Raw genomic sequence first — 22,077 nt, forward strand, 5'->3', positions numbered from 1 at the left:
CCATATTAAATCCCTCTTAGTGGTCCTCTCCTGCATACATTCAGTACCGAACAGGAGTTTCTGTCCATTTCAGTTGCTTTGAGTTAAGTTTTCAGTGAGTTTAAAGGCACAATCAATCACTTTATCCACTCCTTTGCAGTCTTTTTATACGGCACGGCCATGTATGAAATATGTAGCTCATGCATCAGTATACGCATATGTATTCTAGTTAACAGCGGATAAGGCACCTGTAAGAACTGGTGGTCAGCAAAGTGAACACTCCAAATCCTCTATCCAGAACCCCTTCCCCCATTGTCTGCTCTCCCAAATACATACATCCATAACTCTCATCCTCTTTCCTGCCCCGAGTCCCACCCCTCACATCAGAGGGGCCGGCTGGAGTATAGCTTGGGCTGCAGGGAGACGGAGGGCGAGGGCTTGGGAGACTCCCTGTGGTCGTCAGGGGGTAAGGAGACGGTGCAGTGGGCCGTGTTCTTCACCGCTCCCCCCGTGAAGCGGCAGCGCAGCAGCAGGCGGAGGTGGCGGAACACGGACTTGCGGAAGATGATGAACACCCAGGGGTCAACGATGGGGTTGAGGGCCTGGAAACGGAATGCCAGCAGGTTCTCCTGGTCGTCACCCACCGGCTCGATGGCATTGGCGAAACCGGCAATCTGAGGAGAGTTAAATACGAAAGAGTTCAGTTTATTAGGATCCCCAGTAGTTACTCTTATTGGTCAACATAGGGAGAGGGAGAGATACAGAAAAATAGAGTGCTGGGGGTGGGGGAGAGAGTAATAAGGGGGAGGCAACAAGAGCGAGGGAGGAGTAGGGACAAGACCCTGTATAAAAAGGCCAGTGTATATGCCAGTATATACGACAGGACGGAATGAGCCAGACAGACAGACATACAGAGAGACAGACAGACAGAGAGAGAGAGAGATCCTGCCCACAGAGAGCAGCTGGCTAAAAAGCATCTCAGCCGCCCCATTCCAATCCCGTTATTTCCTGTGATATATTCAACAAACAGTCTCATAATTGATTACGTGGCCTGGTGGAGTGTTATTGTGTCACAGTGTCAACTGTTTCCCTGTTGCTAAGGCCTGGGAGTGAAAAGTAATAACCCAAGACGGAATGGGAGCAACCCAGGGACCATTACAGGCCTGAGCTGTGCCAAATCCTCATCCAGGAGGGAGCAGGAACAGCACGACGCTCTCTCCTCTCCACCATGGGCTAACTAGCCAAAACAGACACGATGTCCTGTAATGCACTAACAGACATTGGAGATGATCAAAAGGCAGAGAACATTGTGCAGACACTGTATTTGCATTGCCACAACTACAGACACAATACAAAATGAACTGATGTTTCTGTAGAAATGTAGTAATGCCTTTTGGAGGGAAGTGAATCCCCAAATTGCACAAAATGATGTTAGCGAAAGAGTCACTCGTCACACACACGTTATGTTTTTCTATCCTTGTGGGTACCAAAAATGTATTTCCATTCAAAATCCTATTTTCCCTAACCCTTAGTCCTAAACCTAACACTAACACTAACCCATACCCTAAACCTAACACTAACCCATACCCTAAACCTAACACTAACCCATACCCTAAACCTAACACTAACCCATACCCTAAGCTTAAAATAGCCTTTGTCTTTTACTATCCTTGTGGGGACCGTTGGGGATTTTAGGTCCCAACAAGGATAGAAGAACCAACACGCGCGCCCGCACACACACACACACCACACACACACACACACACACACACACACACACACACACACACACACACACAGAGAGAGACAGAGACAGAGAGAGAATAGCCTGTCTTCCCTCTCACGAGGACCCTTATTTCCTCTTCAAAGCTGACAAATCTCACTGTGCAGGAAAGCTTCCTAATTTAAGGACTAACGATGGCTACATGGGACCACAGCTAGTGTAATTCATTACATTCATGGGAGTGGAGGATCAATTATAAATGCAGCATGTTTTCCCTGATTTAACTGTTGGTCCCACGGCTTGGTGCTGGGCTGCACTGTCATTTATTCATTCACAGTGAAAGGGTCTCCTACTGTAGGGGTGAAATATGTGTCATCCAATGGAGGATGCTGAGGGATAGTGAAGTAAATCTACCATTACTGCCATTACTGTAGCCCCAGGCTGAGTTAGAGGAGGTATATGTTATATGGGCTGTTCTCTGAGTCTGAACAGCGGCAGTAAGGTTAAAGGTCTGACACACAGCTCCCGAGACAGTAGAGGAGTTAAGAGGCCCTATACTATACAGGCTGATAATTGTGGTCCTCTGTAGCTCAGTTGGTAGAGCATGGCATGGTGCTTGGCCAGGATAGTAGGTTTGATTCCCGGGACCACCCATATGTAAAAAATATATATATCTGCACGCAGGACTGTAAGTCACTTAGGGTAAAAGTGTCTGCTAAATGTCATATATTATTACCCGGGCAGACGCACGACCCTGGTGACTACTCAGTGAGCCGTGACTTCGAGAGCTGGTGACAGCCAGACTAATATATTACAGCCTGTCGGAAATGTGATTTGGATGTGTACTGTGAAAAAAAGCTTAATATGATGTTTGTTGTTACGCGTTGCCAAAGCATCTCACAAACAACACTGCTTCAGTTACCACCTTCTCCTTGCCACCCTGCCACATATGGCTCTCTGGGCAGACCTGGTATCCTTTAAAAGAGACACAAATCACGGGTGCTGCCATGGAGTGCGGGTTTAGAACGCAGGATAGATGAGAGGCATCAGCCGCTGGTTAAACATGCTCCGTACTGATGAATGTGTGTGGTTTATAAGGCTCTGTGACAGGCTGCAGCAGCAGGGCAGTCTGGGGGGGACGATCCATCAGTAGGAAAAGGCATATACAAGAATAATAAAACACACACACACACACACACACACACACACACACACACACACACACACACACACACACACACACCTACCTAAGGGTGTATCTACCTGGGTACAGTCTGTCTGTGTGGGGGGCGGATCAGGGAGGCATGGATACATTATAGGCCATTTGGTGCTGGTGATGGCCTTTGCTATAAGGAAATAGGCCCCATAATGGACGTCCATAGCGGCCTATTAGTCTCCATCTTGGCTCCTGAAGGACTGTTACTCCCCTTCCCCTCAGATCCTGTTTCAATGGGAGGATAAAGTTCTGCATCTGCACACCTCGGAGACAGCAAAGCAGTGGATCCCAGAGAGAGAGGAGAGCGCATCATTCTTACTTTTTGTATGACATGCAAACTCTACGTGAAAACAACCACTTAGAGTACCACTTCCTGTTTTCATACATCTTTCTGTGAACAGAGTCTTGATGATACGGTGTTAGTTCGCAGTCCAATAATGACTTCAGTTGCTCCTGAGAATGAGCACACAAAGTAACACTCCTGTGTTTTGTAGGAGAGGTTATAGACCAAGACATGGCACTAGGGCATCACTGTCAATAGCTCAGTGGGCGAACGCAGCACTAACACAACCAGAAAACCAGGTTCAATACCCATCTTTCCTCACTCGTTACACCCATCAGTCACCACATTGTCTTTGTGACTCTCTCACTTTCCTCCTCCTTCCCTCAGCCTGTTATTACAGTCCACCCTCTGAACACAGGCTGAATTTGATCTATTTAACCTTTATTTAACTAAGCAAGTCAGTTAAGAACAAATTCTTATTCACAATGACGGCCTAGGAACAGTGGGTTAACTGGCTTGTTCAGGGGCAGAACGACAGATTTTTACCTTGTCAGCTCGGGGATTCGATCTAGCAACCTTTCGGTTACTGGCCCAACGCTCTAACCACTAGGCTACCTGCCGCCCCTAAATATACTACAGTCAACAAAGTCAGCAAAAACACTACAGTGAATACTATAGTATTTATACCATGGTATACTATAGTATTCTTTTCGTGTTGGCCCAACACTCTAACCACTAGGCTACCTGCCACCATGAAAGGTCACAAACAAGGGCTAACTTTTGCATCAATGCAAAGCCGGAGACTTGGACTCTTCCAGGGGAGACATTCCTATACTGTGAGCGTTCATCTATGTTGGTCCATGGAGGTCTTTCTATACTCTACTCTAGGAAGATTGCCTGAGAGTTTTTTCATCTACTTAGTACTGAGAAAACGGTGTGTGTGTGTGTGTGTGTGTGTGTGTGTGTGTGTGTGTGTGTGTGTGTGTGTGTGTGTGTGTGTGTGTGTGTAGCTGGACTTTATATGAGAAACACCCTTTAAAACCCTATTCCCCACAGCCAAGCCATTATGGAGAAGAAACGTCTAGATGTCCAGCTCTCAGACAACGTGCGTGTCCCGTCTGCGTGCGCGTGGGAATTCTATCTGTGGAATCACTCGGTCTGTCAATATCTTCCGTCTGTCCACCAAAATTAGAACCAGTCTACACAATCCTTTTGTCATCTGTCTGGGGAATCATTGTGTGTGTGTGTGTGTGTGTGTGTGTGCATTAAGAAAGACCAAAAAGGCTACAGAGAGACTTCAATGCAGCCATTAAGACTGTACACGTGCTCGGCAGGCTTCTGTGTATTGACTGGTAACAATAGGAGAGTTATTTACCCGGAAGGCTCAATCCCCAGGCGGGGTCTGGACCTGCTGTGTATGCACCGGCAAGGAAACAAAGCTTTTATCTAAGTATCCAACTACACGATACATAGGTGACCTGTTCAAGCGGTTGTATAAAGCCTCTAATGTACCCTTACTGGAAAGAGTATTATGCTCTGAGGAGGGGGCATCAGTTCTAGATGCAAACACAATGTTGACCAGGCAGGTGCCAGTAGACACAGCCCATCAGGGCCTGTGGTCTGTTCAGAACTCATACCGAGCCTGGCAACGATAAGAGATACTGGGCATCGCAGACCAGAGCTAACACGAGGTCGATATCTCCTCTGCCAGAGGGCAACTTCAGAAAGAAAGAAAGAAAGAAAGAAAGAAAGAAAGAAAGAAAGAAAGAAAGAAAGAAAGAAAGAAAGAAAGAAAGAAAGAAAGAAAGAAAGAAAGAAAGAAAGAAAGAAAGAAAGAAAGAAAGAAAGAAAGAAAGAAAGAGAGAGAGAGAGAGAGAGAGAGAGAGAGAGAGAGAGAGAGACACAGACAGACAGACAGACAGACAGACAGACAGACAGACAGACAGACAGACAGACAGACAGACAGACAGACAGACAGACAGACAGACAGACAGACAGACAGACAGACAGACAGACAGACAGACAGACAGAGAGAGAGAGAGTTCTCCTTCAGCTCATCCTCAAATGATGATGACTCACCCCAGCAATCGAGCTCCAATGTCATCCTGTGCTTTTCTTGGCAACTATCTGCGTATTGTTCATAATTATCTGATAATTATCCTTGTCTGTTAATCATTGTTACACAGTCTTTCTAACAGATGCCTACTGAAGTAACAAAGAACAGATGTTTGCCAGGAAATATTACACTTTCACTGACTTTATACACACCCATGTTTTGTCCCACCACAATGTTTTTGAAAACATCTACTTAAGTCTTGTTTTTCTAGCCCTGAGAACATGTTTCCACGCATCCGCACTCACACTTACACACACACACACACAGCCGCACAGAGACGTGACATCACACTCAGTGAGTTAGGAGTGGTGTGGCAGCTTGGCTTTGACATCTTTCCACCCACTCAGACTAACCCCTCAAATTGTGGTCCTCTTCTTTCAGTTCCCCCTCTCTTTCTTCTCCCCTAATCCCCCTCTGTTTCATTCCCTATCTCTCCCCTCCTTACAAGTCTCTCCATCCTCTCTTATCATCTCCCGTTTTTCATTGTTGCCATTATCTTGATCTCCCCTCACAAGCTCAAACCTCTCTCCTCTCCTTCCACTCCCACTTTCTCTCACTCGCACCTCGGTCTGCTTGCACTCTCCCCTTCAGAAAGCTCCTGTTCCGGTTCCAAGTCCTCTTTCATTACCACTAAGGGGAACTGAGGGCAGGTGTTGTAAAAAAAATATAAAAAACTTCACGTGAAGCAGCATGTGGCTCGATATACAGCACAAACACTGTCTGACCCATAAAACAGACAAATAAAGACTGAAAAGTGCTGCATTTGCTGTGTAGCAGCCAGCTCAGAACCTGCTAATAGAGGCCACATTAAAGAGGAAGTGAAACTGTAGCCACTGTGTCGGAGTCCCCACTTTCAGACGGCGAAAGAAGACGACTGGATAAGCTGTAAGCACATCTAGCCATGTTGCAATGTCAATAGAAGGTTTCAGCAATAGGCTGGGTAGGCGTTTACCGTTGGATCTTCTCAGGGCTTTTTTCCCCCAGATCTGATGATCAGAGCAACTTCCTAAGAACCGCCGTCTATCGTTTTCCTGAGAGACTCCGTCACTCACCGGACGACGATAATTGGAGAACGAGGAGGCACAAATCACATCCAGAAGGAAGGAAGTGTGGCTGAGTTACAGAGGATGAGGGAAATGGGGCAGAGATCATAGCCCATCTTCTCCAGCTATACATGGTGGGACTAGGACCAACAGACAGAGAACGGAAGGGACAAGAACAGACCAGGAGTGACCAGGACACCTCAACAGAGGGGAAAACGGGAGAGAAAAAAATGTAACACACGGAGGAAGCTTGTCCAATAAAAACGCTCATATTTGTTTTGTGATTGAAAATGCTTTCTCCAGTTTTGTGCCCAAATTAGAGCAGAAGAAACGTGGCAGGAAATAGCAGAAATAGCAGAATATTTGTGGGGTCAATGAGGAACACTAGACCTTTCCCCAGAGTCCCTTCCTCTGTAGCATAGAATCTCTAAAGACAGAAATCCGCACCACAGGGTTTACTGACTGTCACTCTGATGTACAACTGTGATTACCTAGCAGGTACATGTCTTTGCATGTATTTTACTATTAAAACTGTTGGCATGTGAGAGAGGCAGGTAGCGTGGGATGAGTTTATGTTACATCACCGAGACAGCACGATCTGTCACTGTAGCCACTTCACAAGCCCTGACACGTAGACTCTCGTTAGGATTCTCTGTGACTAACGGCTTCCAGAACACACCAAACTTCTTCCTGCACACTACTACAAACCAGGGGTAATATAAGGGAGTGTTAAGCAGGACACACCATAGCAAAATGTTTTGAAACGTTCTGCAACAGAAAATGATAATTGTTGTTTCTTTATTTGAGTAGTTTTGGTAGCGCGTCCCCGTTTCACACAGTTTCCAAACGTTTTCTCCCTACTGAACACGAACCGGGGTTGTCTTTAGGCCTCTTCGGTATAGCCACTGCAGAAGCCACCCACTGACAGCCTCGGGGACAGGGCTGCTCCAAAACATGTGCTAGAGTTGTTGGCATTGGGGCTGGTCGTGGAGAAACAGAGAGTTTTCCCCACAACTAATTGATGAGTAAACTTTACAGCTGTTTCGCGTGTTCGCTCAAATTAGAGACAGCTACAAACGTAAACAACAAAAAAAAAACTACGAAGAGGGAAAGGAAGAGTGAGAGAGAGAGAGACAGAACAAGGCTTCAGAGCTTGGCAGGCCATTTGTTGTGGTATGCAGAATACATGATCGACTCAATAATTTGGCAGGGCGCGTTGACTAGGGAGAGAGCATGAAAAAGAACCATATGTGGTAGACGGCTTCTACTTCAGGGATATACTGTATTGTCTCTGTGCTTTGGTTTCGTGGTCATATCCAGTTACCTCTACTACTCCATGTCCTCGCTGTCTTATCAACACTAAGAGGATACACATATCTGAAAGTTGACTAATGTCTTACACAGTATGTGTAGTCTATATTCAAGGAAAAACAAGTCAGAATTTCATCCGGTAAAAGTGAGGAATGCTTCCACCCACTGGGCACAGATGTCAATTCAACGAATATTCCACGTTAGTTGAAAGTCATGTAATTGAGAAGACATAGACACAACGTTGGTTCAACCAGTGTCTGCCCAGTGGGCAGTTTCTCTAATCCTGTCCTATACTCGTATGTTGCCAAAGCATAAACTGTAGATTTAAAAAAACACTTCAAAAACCCCACCTCAAACTTGTATCTCAAACAGGCCATTTCAAAAAAGCTTGCTATTTCCTCATGATATCAAATTTCTGAGGAGGATGAGCTGGCCAATCAGCGGTCTACTTACTTGAATATTTTTAATGACCGGTATACGCCCACTTCATTCTGTTGAGGTAAGCCCACACCATCCAACACAGAAAAGCTGCTCTTAACATACATAGTCCTGCTGTCAAATTACCAAATCGAACTCCAGTGGCCTCATGGGCGGAATGTTATTAATATTTGTCATAATGAATAAATATTATTTCAAAAAAATCTGGTGTATAACTTTTGATATAGAAACACCAGATTTTTTTGAAATAATATTTATTAATTATGACAATTATTCTGTGATGTATATAAAGTTTCATATTTAATACATTTCAACTCTTTATCTGGCCTGGTACAGGTGTCTTCTTTTTTTAAGCCTATAACCATGAGGTGTATACTTTTGTTACAAAGTAGATTTGTTTAAGACTACCAAAAAACACTGTGTGACCCTGATTTAGCCCACTGCAGTAAAATGTTTTAACTACCATTTTGTGGAAGGAAAACTATTTCACTTATAGGTCATATTTCATAGAAATATGGAAACCCAGGACAGTTACTTTAAAGAGACAGATTGGGGGGTAAGGCCATGTGATAGACTAGCATCCTGTCCAGGGAGTGTACGTGTACTGTACTGTACAGTACCAGTCAAAAGTTGCCTCACACTACAGAAACAGGATAAACAGGCTCCTGCTCCAATGAGCCCTTCTTGATTGCACAAGCCAAGCCTCATGCAAGGCTTGTCAGCTGGGTGGAGCTGGCAGCACACAGGTGCTGTGCTGGAGTACAGGGGCATATCAGGTGAACTCACACACACACGCCGTATAATGACGACAGATAGAGGGGCACAGGGGTGAGTGTGGACCGGAATGATACACGCACTGACTGTCACACACTGAAACAAAAACACACAGACCTATAACTTTCCTCCTTCACAGACACACACGCACACACACACACACGCACACACACACACACACACACACACACACACACACACACACACACACACACACACACACACACACACACACACACACACACACACACACACACACACACACACACACACACACACACACACACACACACACACACACACACACACACACACACACACACACACACACACACACACACACACACACACACACACGCACACACTTCTAGGAAATATGACCTATAAGTGCAAGAGGGCGCCTATAGACATGACAGCTTTGCTTCAAGTCCTTAGGAAACTGTGCAGTATTTGTTTTTTTCTGTGTTAAAAAAAAATATATATATATTTGTTTTATAAGCATTTCGCTACACTCGCAATAACATCTGCTAACCATGTGCATGTGACCAATACAAAATGTGATTTGATTTGACACAGCGGACACCTGAGGTGATTGATCAGTGACATAAAGTGTGATCCAAACCCAGTTACTGATTAACACACAGTAGGTACACATGAACAAAACCTGATCACAGTCTCCATCTGGCACAGACGTCAATTCAACGTTGAGTCATCCAGTGTATGCCCTGTGTGGATGGCTATGAAAGGAATTGTTGAGAACTCTCAACGAACTCTCTCAATTCCCACTCCAGGGACATGTCCTCTGCAATGCCCACCCATTACCCTCTGGACCTCTATATTACTGATGGTGTCACTAAACCTTCCCTTTAAATACAATACAGCTGCAGCCACACACATCCCTGAAGGGATTTAGGTTGAAACCAACAGTCCCATGTTAGAGCAACTATGCTTGGTTGTTTATTGCTATATATTTGTTTATTGCTATGTATTTAGCAACGTTAAAATGAATATCTCATAATTAAGTTGAATTTCAGGGGAACAGAATGATGCTCCCTTGGCTCCTTTAGGGGTAGGGGGCACATAGTAGCAGTTTCGGCAAGGCCTGTAATGGGATATGTAAGGGGGTGAGAGGGCTTTTAGCTGGAGTGTAGCAGTAACCCTAACTATGGGTCAGTGGTCGCTAAAACACAAAGCCACCGATTCCGCTATGGGTTCCTGGATGCCTGGTTTCAATTATTAGAATGGTGCAGTCCCCGCCGTCCCCATTCTCTAGCTCTGAGCGTTCTGCGGGCGGAACATGTGTTCTCCACATGAACCGAGACTTCTAGAATGATCAGAGAGATATTTAATAAACAGAGATTGAACAAAAACGCTCTCTAAACAGCCCGTAAATAAATCTGAATGTACTATGTAAGAGATGAAAAAAAAAGGGCACAGTATTGCCTGCTGGTTTTACGATGTAGGATTAATGGATCGGGTCTATCTATGTTTTAACGGTATGCTTATTTACTAAATGCAGGGAAACTTAAAACCTGACAGTGAACTCAGAAATGACATAGTATTTGTAACTGGGGAATTTCATTTAATATTCCAATAGGACACGTCACGGTGAATCATTAAGACTGCTCCACTGTTGGAATTCCCATGTCTTTTTTACAAGGGTGTACGTGTAACTGATGGAGGGATTTTACTCAATATTCCAATAGGATATGAAAAGTTTCATTCAAAAACTCTATATATCCATTTTTGGAAATGTTGGTAAATTAGCTTCTATTGTTTAAAGAAATGATGAAAGAGATTTGTTAATTTTTCACTATCTAATCATGGCATGGGGTTGTTCAATGACAGATATTCATTTGTTTAAAATCTTTCCCTTTCAGAGAGACAAATGGTCATGTTTTTTTGCAAGACGCTATATATATCCGCCTCGCTCGCAGAAAAATAAGTAGTACTGCTTGGTTTTACACAGTCAAATGTATCAAACAACTACATTTTTTATAGAGAAATGGACAAATGATACATTTGTGACATCAATATTACATCTAGATGTGACATTTGAGTCATTTAGCAGACGCTCTTATCCAGAGCGACTTACAGTTAGTAAATTCGTCTTATGATAGCTAGGTGAGACTACCTCATATCCCAGTCAAACATACAGGATACATACATTCCATTCCAGGTAAACAATATGGATGTACAGCATTACGAAAAAAAAACATTTACATACATATCTAAAATATCTGTAATATTAACAGTAATATTTTTCCACACATGAAGGTACCCATTAGCAAACATTTCTGATGAAATGTTTTTAATAAAATGTGACTTTTTTTTGAAAATTGCGTTTTGGAAATAAACTCTTCGCATGGTGAATCATTATGACTTCGACTGTTGGAATTCCCATTTCCCTTTACAAGGGTGTAAGGCAATCCAAGGAATCCACAAAACTTCACAAACTTTCGCCAATCATTCAGAAAAACGTGGATTATTTCCTAACAGAGAAAAGCTCGCAATAACTCACAGTTTTAAAAAAGCTAACTGCAACCAAGTCTGTAGTGCAGTCAACTCAAAACCCAGAATATTTCCATATCAGACATCATTGCATGCTGCTTTATATCAGTAGTTCAGGTGATTTAGTCACATGACTCCTGGGTTAGATATAGGGTTTTTCTAATGTGTGTGTGCAGTATTTCACTTCAATGTGTGTATTGGCAGACTTCATTAGATCATGTTCTGGGATAAGGAGGGTGAACCAACACCTCGTACAAGTGGCCTATTGTTCTACACCTACACCTCTGAATCCTGTCGTAGGGCTTTTCTTTACTGCCCCAACGACGTATATGAACAACCGTCAATATTGACACAACCGTGTTAAACAACTGTGTTCCGGCTGCTTAATAATCAATATTTGTAATAGAAACCAATCGGTTGTAATAAGGGATACATCCATTCTGATTTGGTCGTTACATACAGTATTAGCAATTTTAACTCTGCGTTCTTGCAGTTTTTCTTGTATCACTTTGGCACATTTTTCAGATGTAAGCGATATATTTTCAAAACTAAGAGCAAAACTCTGAACTAATAACACTTGTAATGGTCCCAATCGTATGTTCAGAACCTTCGATTGTGCATTCATTGGGGTTTCACACATCTTTCACCCGTCAGTCATTCATACAAAATCAAAGTTTTCTGTGAAATACCATGAGAACTTTTACTTTAGACACCAATAAATCAGATGATGATGGGCTCACCATTTAGTCATTTTAACTTCCATTATATCAAATATAAAAATAAAAAAATACAAGATACACATTTCAAAACTGTTATTTTTGAATTGCTGAATAGAAAGAACCGTAGATGGTAAATATACTTTTCTATACAGTATTTGACTATAATTTCACATGCAATAAAAAAAATCGTTTTATCCAATGGCAGGTTGTGAGCATGTAGAGAAATATGTCAGTCTTACAGTTTCATTATCCTTACACAGTACACACAGTACACACAGTGCAGTCGGAAAGTATTCAGGCCTTTGATTTTTTCCACATTTTGTTACCGTAGCCTCGTTCTAAAATGGATTACATTCTTTTTTCCCCTCACTAATCTACACACAATACCCCATAAGGAAAAAGCAAAACAGGTTTTTAGAAATGTTGCAAATGTATTAAAAATAAAAAACAGAAAATACCTTATTTACATAAGTATTCAGACCCTTTGCTATGAGACTCGAAATTGAGCTCAGGTACATCCTGTTCCCATTGATCATCCTTGAGCTGTTTCTACAACTTGATTAGAGTTCACCTGTGGTAAATTCAATTGATTTGACATGATATGGAAAGGCACACGCCTGTTTATATATCCCACAGTTGACAGTGCATGTCAGAGCAAAAACCAAGCCATGAGGTCAAATAAATTGTCTGTAGAGCTCCATGACAAGATTGTGTCAAGGCACAGCTCTGGGGAAGGGTACCAAAACATTTCTGCAGCATTGAAGGTCCCCAAAAACAGAGTGGCCTCCATCATTCTTAAATGGAAGAAGTTTGGAACGACCAAGATGCTTCCTAGAGCTGGCTGCCCGGCCAAATTGAGAAATCGGAGGAGAAGGGCCTTGGACAAGAAGGTGACCAAGAACCCGATGGTCACTCTGATAGAGCTCAAACTGGGGCAAAGGTTCACCTTCCAACAGGACAACTACCCTAAGCACACAGCCACGACAATGCAGGAGTGGCTTCAGGACAAGTCTCTGAATGTCCTTCAGTGGCCCAGCCAGAGCCCGGGCTTGAACCCAATTGAACATCTCTGGAGAGACCTGAAAATATCTGTGAAGCAACGCTCCCCATCCAACCTGACGGAGCTTGAGAGGATCTGCAGAGAAGAATGGGAGAAACTCCCTAAATACAGGTGTGCCAAGCTTGTAGCCTCACACCCAGAAAGACTCCAGGCTGTAATTACTGCCCTAGGTGTTTCAACAAAGTACTGAGTAAAGGTATATACTTATGTAAAGTATATATATATACTTATGTAAATGTGACATTTCAGTTGCATTTTTTAAACCTGTTTTTGCTTTGTCATTATGTGGTATTGTGTGTAAATTGATGAGAAAAACGAAAAATGTATCCATTTTAGAATAAGGCTGAAACATAACAAAATATGGGAAAAGTCAAGGAGTCTGAATACTTCCGAGAGAGCACTGTATGTGGGCGAAATCAACAGAAATATTGCTATTGTAAAGCAGTTGTCTAGTGTAAAAATATAGTACAGTGTTGTAAGCCATTTCTGCCCAATGCAACATAGTACAAGATCACCTTTTCTTATGTGACTTGTCAGCTGATACATTATCGCCTGTCTCTCTGCTCGAAATGCATCAGCTTACAGTGTATCTGGGAAATTCAGATAATGAGTGGAATATATACAACCCAGGTATTTCAGCAGTGCATTGTACACTACATTATAATTCCAAATGGTAGAACAGAGACTGACTCGTTCCACTTCGTCCAATTGAAGCACACTGGCTGATGGAAAATGATGATTAGAATTTACAGCCACATCCATATATGATTTGTTTCACCTTCCAACAGAAACTGATGTCAAATGGATACATTTATGAGGTAAAAAAAAAAAAAAATCAAATATAGCAGCCAGTCTTACACTCAACACCTTTCATTGTGCGTTAATTTTGTTTGTAGACATCTTTCACCACACGACCATTGATTCAAAATATATGTTTACCGTGAACAATAATGAGTACATTCATTGGTTTAATCAAACACAACATAACGATATCTTCTCAATTTAGTTGTTTTAACAACCTGTTAATCCAATAGCAAAAAAACATAGGCTACATGTTTAAAAATTCACAATACACTTTCAAATTGACTGAACATCAAATCATTTCTATCCCGTGTGTGATCAAAAGGTGTGATCATTGAAGACATCTTTCACAATGTAATTAAATGAAACAAATGAAATGAACAATGTTTAGCAGGCACTAGTTTGCATCGAGCCTGTCTTGAGCATTTGGCCATAGGTTCTCATCGAAATCATATATCGTCAATACTCGTGCACCTTGGGGAAAAAAACTTTTGACATGGCGAACCCAAGCCTGGCATACATTAGGTCTGGATTGATGTCATTGCATGCCTCATCCATGGTCAGAAGGAGGGTGGTACGCTCATGGGGATGGCGATCATACATCTTCCACCTGTATTGTAATCGTGTATTGTGTCTGTACGTGAGTAAGATAACTACTAACGATGTATCTCTATGAAGGCAAATGTATTGCTATTACTTGACGTTGCTTCACATTACAGGCCACGTGAGAGAGGGAGATGCTCTCCTCATGAACCCCTACATTCCCCTCTAGCATTGTATGGCCAATCAGGATGCAATATGCAAATAACACCACATATTGTATTTTCCAGTATTTTTATGACCCACAGCAAGTGTATTCATCTTAAGATAGACAGGTGAGACAACCACACAACACAGTCGTATCTCAACCATGTTTCACATACATTATACAATGCAAAATACAATACAACACAAAATGTCTGTGTGTCTCTTCACAGTCCCCGTCGTGCCATAAGGTGTTCATTTATCTGTTTTTTTTAAATCTATTTTTATTGCTAGCTTGAGTTACCTGGGGTGGCAGAGAGTTCCATTTAGTCATGTCTCTATTTAATACTGTGCGTTTCCCAGCCTCTGTTCTGGACATGGGGACTCAGTCAATCTCTAATCAACTTTGAGCCAGGAGAGATTGACATGCATGTCATTGACATTTGCCCTCTGTGTACATCTAAGTGCAATACGTGCTGCTCTGTTTTGGACCAACTGCAATTTGCATGTGTCCATATTTGCCGCACCTGACCAATCAACTGGACAGTTGTCCAGGTGTGACAAAGTAGGACCTGTCTGGTTGACTGAGATATCAAGAAAGCAGAGCAACGCCTTATCATCGACAGACCTCTTCCCATTTAAGTAGCCATTGAGTTAATTGTATTGTCAACGAATTACAAGAAAATCATATCGAAAGTAAAGTGAATATTGCATTTTGAAAAGCCGATATTGAATAGTTTGTTGTACTCAGTCAACTGAAAATGTGCTTAGAGTTTTGGAACATGAGCCATTTTGATGATCTGTTTATATTTGTGCTTAGACTTGCGAAAATGTACCAGATACTTGTGAAAATGACGCCAAAGTAATTACTGTAAACACTGACTGTTCTTGTTTGCACCAAGGTGAATCTTAGTTTTGAACGCTGTCAAAATGTCCTCCCACCTGTGATGAGTTGAGTTCCCACAAAAGTTAAAACGGTTGCACAAGTCTACAGCCACAACAAAGTGCAACATCAAATATAAGCCCTTGGTGGTGGCCAAACAGATGCTCATGCTTTTTTTGTCGGGGAAAATGTAGAAACGGGTGACGGTATTCAGTGTCAGATCTGATTGATGACTGCGTCCTGGATGAGACTGTGATGTCATCACTTTGTACCAGTAGCTGCCACGGTGGAGTCGACACAAACCAGCTGTGCTCCTAATTAACTGTTACCATCTCGCGCTCTCTCCCTCTAGCCTCGGATTCCCTCTAACTTGACTGTCTCCCGCAATCTTTTCTCGCTCGCTCTCTGTATGCCATATCTCTTCCGAACCCTCTCACAGTCTTTACCCCTCACTCTGACAAAATCAACCGTCTACAGCCCTGCTGCACCCTCCTCTACATACAATAGTTTGAACCAAGATTCTGCTGTCTTATTAGAGTCAAACACTAGTAAAAGGTGAACACCGGGACAAATCCTCAAAGTTGTGGTGCTTCAAGGTGCAGACAACACTGTGCCAACAACCTCAGTTTTGACGGATGAACAAAAAGGCTCTGGAAAAATGTATATGAGCCAAAGGAGAATAAAAGGAGGATAGAAATTGAGTGATGGGTTTGTGTGTGGTGTAGTATGCGTGGGGAAGAAAAGAGTAAGAGGGAGATTTCACATTCTCAATCATTTGAGCAGCGTAGTCAGATTAAGAGCTATGACAACTCCCCATCTGTCATAAAATCTCCCCTAATCTCACCCATTACAGCCACACTTCACCTACCACACCTTGTAACAGATGACATTTATGTTTTGACTATCTCTGAAACTCACTTAGATAATACCTTTGATGATACAGTGGTAGTAATACATGGTTATAACATTTACAGAAAAGACAGAAATGCCAACGGGGGTGGTGTTGTGGTCTATATAAAGAACCACATTCCTGTAAAGCTTAGAGAAGATCTAATGTTAAATACTGTTGAAGTAATATGGCTACAGGTTCATCTGCCTCACCTAAAGCCCATTCTGGTGGGAAGCTGCTATGGACCATCAAGTGCTAACAGTCAGTATCTGGATAATATGTGTGAAATGCTTGATAATGTATGTGATATTAACAGAGAATTATTTTCTGGGTGATTTAAATATTGACTGGCTCTCATCAAACTGCCCACTCAAGAAAAAACTTCAAACTGTAACCAGTGCCTACAACCTGGATCAGGTTGTCGGTCAACCTACCAGGGTATTTACAAACAGCACTGTTAGCACTTGGTGGTCTAATGAAATCATCAACATGTATTGATCACATCTTTACTAATGCTGCAGAAATTTGCTTTAAAGCAGTATCCAAATCCATAGGATGTAGTGATCACAATATAATAGCCATATCTAGGAAAACCAAAGATCCAAAGGCTCGACCTAATATAGTGTATAAGAGGTCATACAATAAGTTTTGTAGTGATTCATATGTTGATGATGTAAAGAATATTTGCTGGTCTGTGGTGTGTAGAGGAGCAACAAGACCCTGCACTTGACACATTTATGAAATTGCTTATTCCTGTTACTAATAAGCATGCACTCATTAAGAAAATGACTGTAAAAACTGTTCAATCCCCTTGGATTGATGAGGAATTGAAAAATTGTATGGTTGAGAGGGATGCGGCAAAAGGTATGGTAAATAAGTCTGGCAGCCCAACTGATTGGCAAATGTACTGCAAATTAAGAAATCATGTGGCTAAGCTAAATAAAAATAAACTATACTATGAAGCAAAGATAAACTATATAAAGAATGATAGTAAAACGCTTTGGAGCACCTTAAATTACATTTTGGGGAAAAAAGACAACGCGACGGCGGACGTAAGACGGCGGACGTAAAGGTAATGGCGGACTGAACGAAGTTATGTAGAGCACCTCAAGATAAAACATAATATTCGAAATATCTGCTAAATTAGACTAAAATATTAGCACTAAATAATCTGGTGGGTGATAACCTTCAATCTGGATAATAACACAAAACAAATCCTAAGACTAGAGACATTTATCGACAAATATTACGAAAACAAGCAACACCCAAACATGACGGAGAATAAGACAGGGGAACCGAATCAAAAACGAAAACGTGACTCCTCAACCGACACGGATGATCTAATATTCTCAACACCAGCAATGGTAAAGGTCGAAACCGATCTGTTAAAATCAATAAATGACAAACTGGGTATACTTGAATTAGTTAGTAAAGATATAAAAGACTTGAAGGCAAGCCTAGAGATGAGTGATGAAAAAGCTGCGACATTGGAGAAGGAAACACACGCGCTAAAAGTGACGGTCAATAAGATTGAAACCGAAATGAATGAATTTAAAAAGGAGAACAACGTTCTGAAAGAATGCTTACTGGACATACAAACTAGATCCATGAGAGAGAATTTGGTACTTACAGGTATCCAAGAGAAAGAAGGAGAGGTTCCTGAATCTGTAGTTAGAGAGTTCCTTTTTGCAGCGCTTCAGATTCCACGCGAAGTTATCGATAAGATCCAACTTGAACGTGTACACCGCCTCGGACAGAGAGGGCAGAGGTACGAACGCCCAATCGTTGCCAAATTTGCTTCATTTAAAGATAAAATAATGGTTAAAAGCCTGGGTAAAAGACTTGCTGGGACCAAAATTGGCATGAATGATCAGTTTCCGAAAGAAATTGCAGAACGGCGCAAAGTTCTGTATCCAATTTTCAAAGAAAATAGATTAAAAGCGAAACGAATAGCTCTCGTCGTGGATAAACTATATATTGATAACCAGTTGTTCAGAGACACAAAGATTACTCCATGGTTATTTTAAAAATTACAAAGTTCTCATAGATGAGGAAAATAAACACAATTCAAGCCCGGTTACTGATTGTAACAATACAATACAAAATATAGCTTTTCTATAAATCTTCACATATAACTAATTGAACACAAGCACTATTTCTACATAGTGAAGATAAAAACTAAGTAAACAGAAGGCACAGTATGTGTGGATGGTGTGGTGTGTGTTTATTTTTATTTGTTATGTTTGGAAAGTCGAGTGAGTGAGTAATGAAATAGTTGCATATCCCAGAGCCAGTGTATTGCTGTGGGCCGGGTATGAGAGGGCTTTCAATGTTGTTCAAATGATGGATATACTTTTATAATGAATTATACGTCTTATTTATTTATTGTCCTATCATGGGGAACTACATTTTTAAAATAAATTATATCTAATTATTTATTATCCTATTTTAATGGTACGGTCCATGGCCCTATACCCTAGACACCCACATGAATGGCCCAGATACTAAGGAGAAGTCACTAACTGTTTTATGTGCATGCTGTAAACGGTCTGTATGCAGCCAAAATGAGGACAGGGACCATGAGCAGCACTGCCCCCTCAAGATTCTGAGCCTGCTTGGCAGGGTTGGTCCTGCAAAGCCAAAGCCCCCTAAAGGGAGAGCATAATAAACAAGGAAATTCTCAAAGCTGCTAATGAGAACCTTGACGACCTTGTACCTAGCCGGTGGGGATTCCGGTGGGGTGCCCCCACCCAGGCAGTGGCAGTGCTGGCAACACTAGCTGCAGTAACCCATGGGGAGGGGGTCACACTCGGACATTCAGAGAGGGGGTATATTATTGTGCCCCTGGTGGCACGAAACCAATCGGACTGCATGGAGATGCTTGGGAACATGGTCAAAATGGATGACCGTATTGTGGGTGTTTCAGGAAGAAGGTGTACATTTGACCTCCATCATCTAGGATGTGACAATGGTAAATAAATCTCTACATTTATGCTCATTTTTTGCGCGGTCTTGCAGGCCTTCTCATGCAGCTGCAACTGCAAGTACATTTGTAAATCATGACCCATCTTGAGTTGGGCTCTGGGATGGTGCAATTGTTGAGAGGGTGAGCTTATGGTTGTGTGGGGGTAAGGGCTGAATGTGTGTGGGTGTATGTGTGTATCCCACAACTGTTGCGAAGGAAGAAGTAAAAGATGTTAGGGACTATAGAGGATGATTCACAGCAATATGTAATAAAAATCGAGGTGAGGGCGATGGAAATGCATTTGGCAATGGATCTGCTTCGGTTCGGTGGATGGTGCTGTGTGCACTTTTCGAAGGATGGATCCCAGTCGGTCCGGGGCTGTGCGATGCGGGGGGTCGGGGGTGGTCTGCCGGGCATTGGGATGACAACCCAACTCGAGATGGGGGCTTTTGGCGGGTGGAATAGTGGGGACCAATTGGAGGTTTGCTTAGTGGAGATGCAAATGTCATGGTACAACTATATAGACACTCAATCATTATGTTACTTTTTAATAGGACGTTTACAAACATATATTTTGATAAAAATAATTGAAAGGTGTGTCTCATTATGGTAAGTGGTGAAATAAGTATAGCCAGTTACAATTGTAATGGCTTAGCAGATAATAAGAAAAGACGATCAGTATTTACCTGGCTAAAAGAGAAGGATTATAATATCTACTGTTTACAGGAAACCCATTCGACAGTTTTAGATGAAGTTTTGTGGAAAAAGAACTGGGGGGGCAAAATATATTTCTCCCATGGGCAAAGAAATTCAAAAGGGGTGATGGTTTTAATTAATAATAACTTTGATCCAAATGTGCAACTTGTCCAAACAGATCCTCAAGGTAGATGGATTATTTTAAATATGTTATTGGACAATAAACAGATATGGCTTATTAACCTATACGGTCCGAATAATGATGATCCAAGCTTCTTTGACAATATATATAAGAATGTATCAACTCTACAAGCAACACTAGACTCTATTATTATAGTGGGAGATTTTAATACGGTCTTAAATACCTCTATGGACCGGAAAGGAAATCACACTACAAACTATCACCCTCAGGCACTTAAGGAAATCAGGAATGTCATGGATGTATTGGAATTAGTGGATATATGGAGACTTAAATACCCTGACCTAGTGAGATATACATGGCGGAGGCTTAATCAAGCTAGTCGCCTTGACTACTTTCTTATATCATTCTCTCTGGCACCAAAAGTTAAAAAGTGTTTGATAGGGGACAGAATGCGGTCGGACCATCACATAATTGGCATATATATTACTCTTACAGAATTTCCACGTGGGCGAGGATATTGGAAATTTAATCAAAGCCTACTAGATGATAAATTGTTTAGAACTAGGACAGAAGAATTTATAACTGACTTTTTTAGACATAACATAGGTACAGCAGATCCCCATATTGTATGGGACACTTTTAAGTGTGCCTTTAGAGGCCATGCAATTCAGTACTCATCTATAAAACAAAAGCAATTTCGATCAAAAGAGTCCATATTAACAAAGGAAATTGAAGGACTAACAGTACAGTTAGATAACAATAAAAACGGTACCATAGAGGCACAGAATAAGTTAGAGGAAAAACAAAAAGAAATGGAGGAACTTATTCAAGAAAGATCCAGTGTAATATATTACAAAAATAAAGCGAACTGGATGGAATATGGGGAAAAATGCACCAAATTCTTTTTCAATCGTCAATATAGAAATGCTACCAAAAAAAACGTATTAAAACTTGTTACAAATGATGGAGTCACGCATGATTCACCAAATGATATTTTGAAAGAGGAAGTAAAGTACTTTAAGAATATATTTTCGTTTCAGGCTCCTCCATCTCCACTAACTGAAACTAATTGTATGGATTTTTTCCCTAATAATAATGTAAAATTAACATCTGTACAGAAAGACTCATGTGAAGGCCTAATTACAGAGGAGGAACTACTTGATGCAATTGGGGCCTTTAAGGATGGGAAAACTCCAGGACTGGATGGCATACCAGTGGAAGTATACAAACATTTTTTTGATATACTCAAAGGACCATTATTAGCTTGTTTTAACCACTCCTATATAAATGATAGATTATCAGACACGCAACAAGAAGGTGTGATATCATTATTACTGAAACAGGACCCAAGTGGTATATATAAAGATCCAGTCCATTTAAAAAATTGGAGACCTCTTACACTTCAGTGTTGTGATGCAAAAATCCTAGCAAAATGCTTGGCGCATAGAATAAAAAAAGTTTTGTCAGATATTATTCATCCTAATCAGACAGGTTTTTTACATGGACGATACATTGGAGATAATATAAGGCAAGTACTGGAAACAATGGAACACTATGAAATATCGGGGACACCAGGCCTGGTTTTCATAGCTGATTTTGAAAAGGCTTTTGATAAAGTACGACTGGAGTTTATATATAAATGCCTAGAATATTTCAATTTTGGGGAATCTCTTATAAAATGGGTAAAAATTATGTATAGTAACCCTAGGTGTAAAATAGTAAATAATGGCTACATCTCAGAAAGTTTTAAACTATCTAGAGGAGTAAAACAAGGTTGTCCACTA

General features: G+C 41.5%; 1 protein-coding gene across 1 annotated transcript in view; it reads right to left on the reverse strand.

Annotated features, from left to right (window-relative positions):
- Window positions 1–362: 362 nt before the first annotated feature.
- Window positions 363–22,077, reverse strand: part of LOC120029138 (prostacyclin receptor-like) — a 44,093-nt gene continuing 22,378 nt past the window's right edge. Inside the window, exon 2 of the mRNA XM_038974446.1 lies at window positions 363–653. Coding sequence (XP_038830374.1) covers window positions 363–653 — 291 coding nt within the window. The remainder of the gene's footprint in view (window positions 654–22,077) is intronic.

Source organism: Salvelinus namaycush, chromosome 34 (genome assembly GCF_016432855.1).
Source record: "Salvelinus namaycush isolate Seneca chromosome 34, SaNama_1.0, whole genome shotgun sequence".
NCBI lineage: Eukaryota > Metazoa > Chordata > Actinopteri > Salmoniformes > Salmonidae > Salvelinus > Salvelinus namaycush.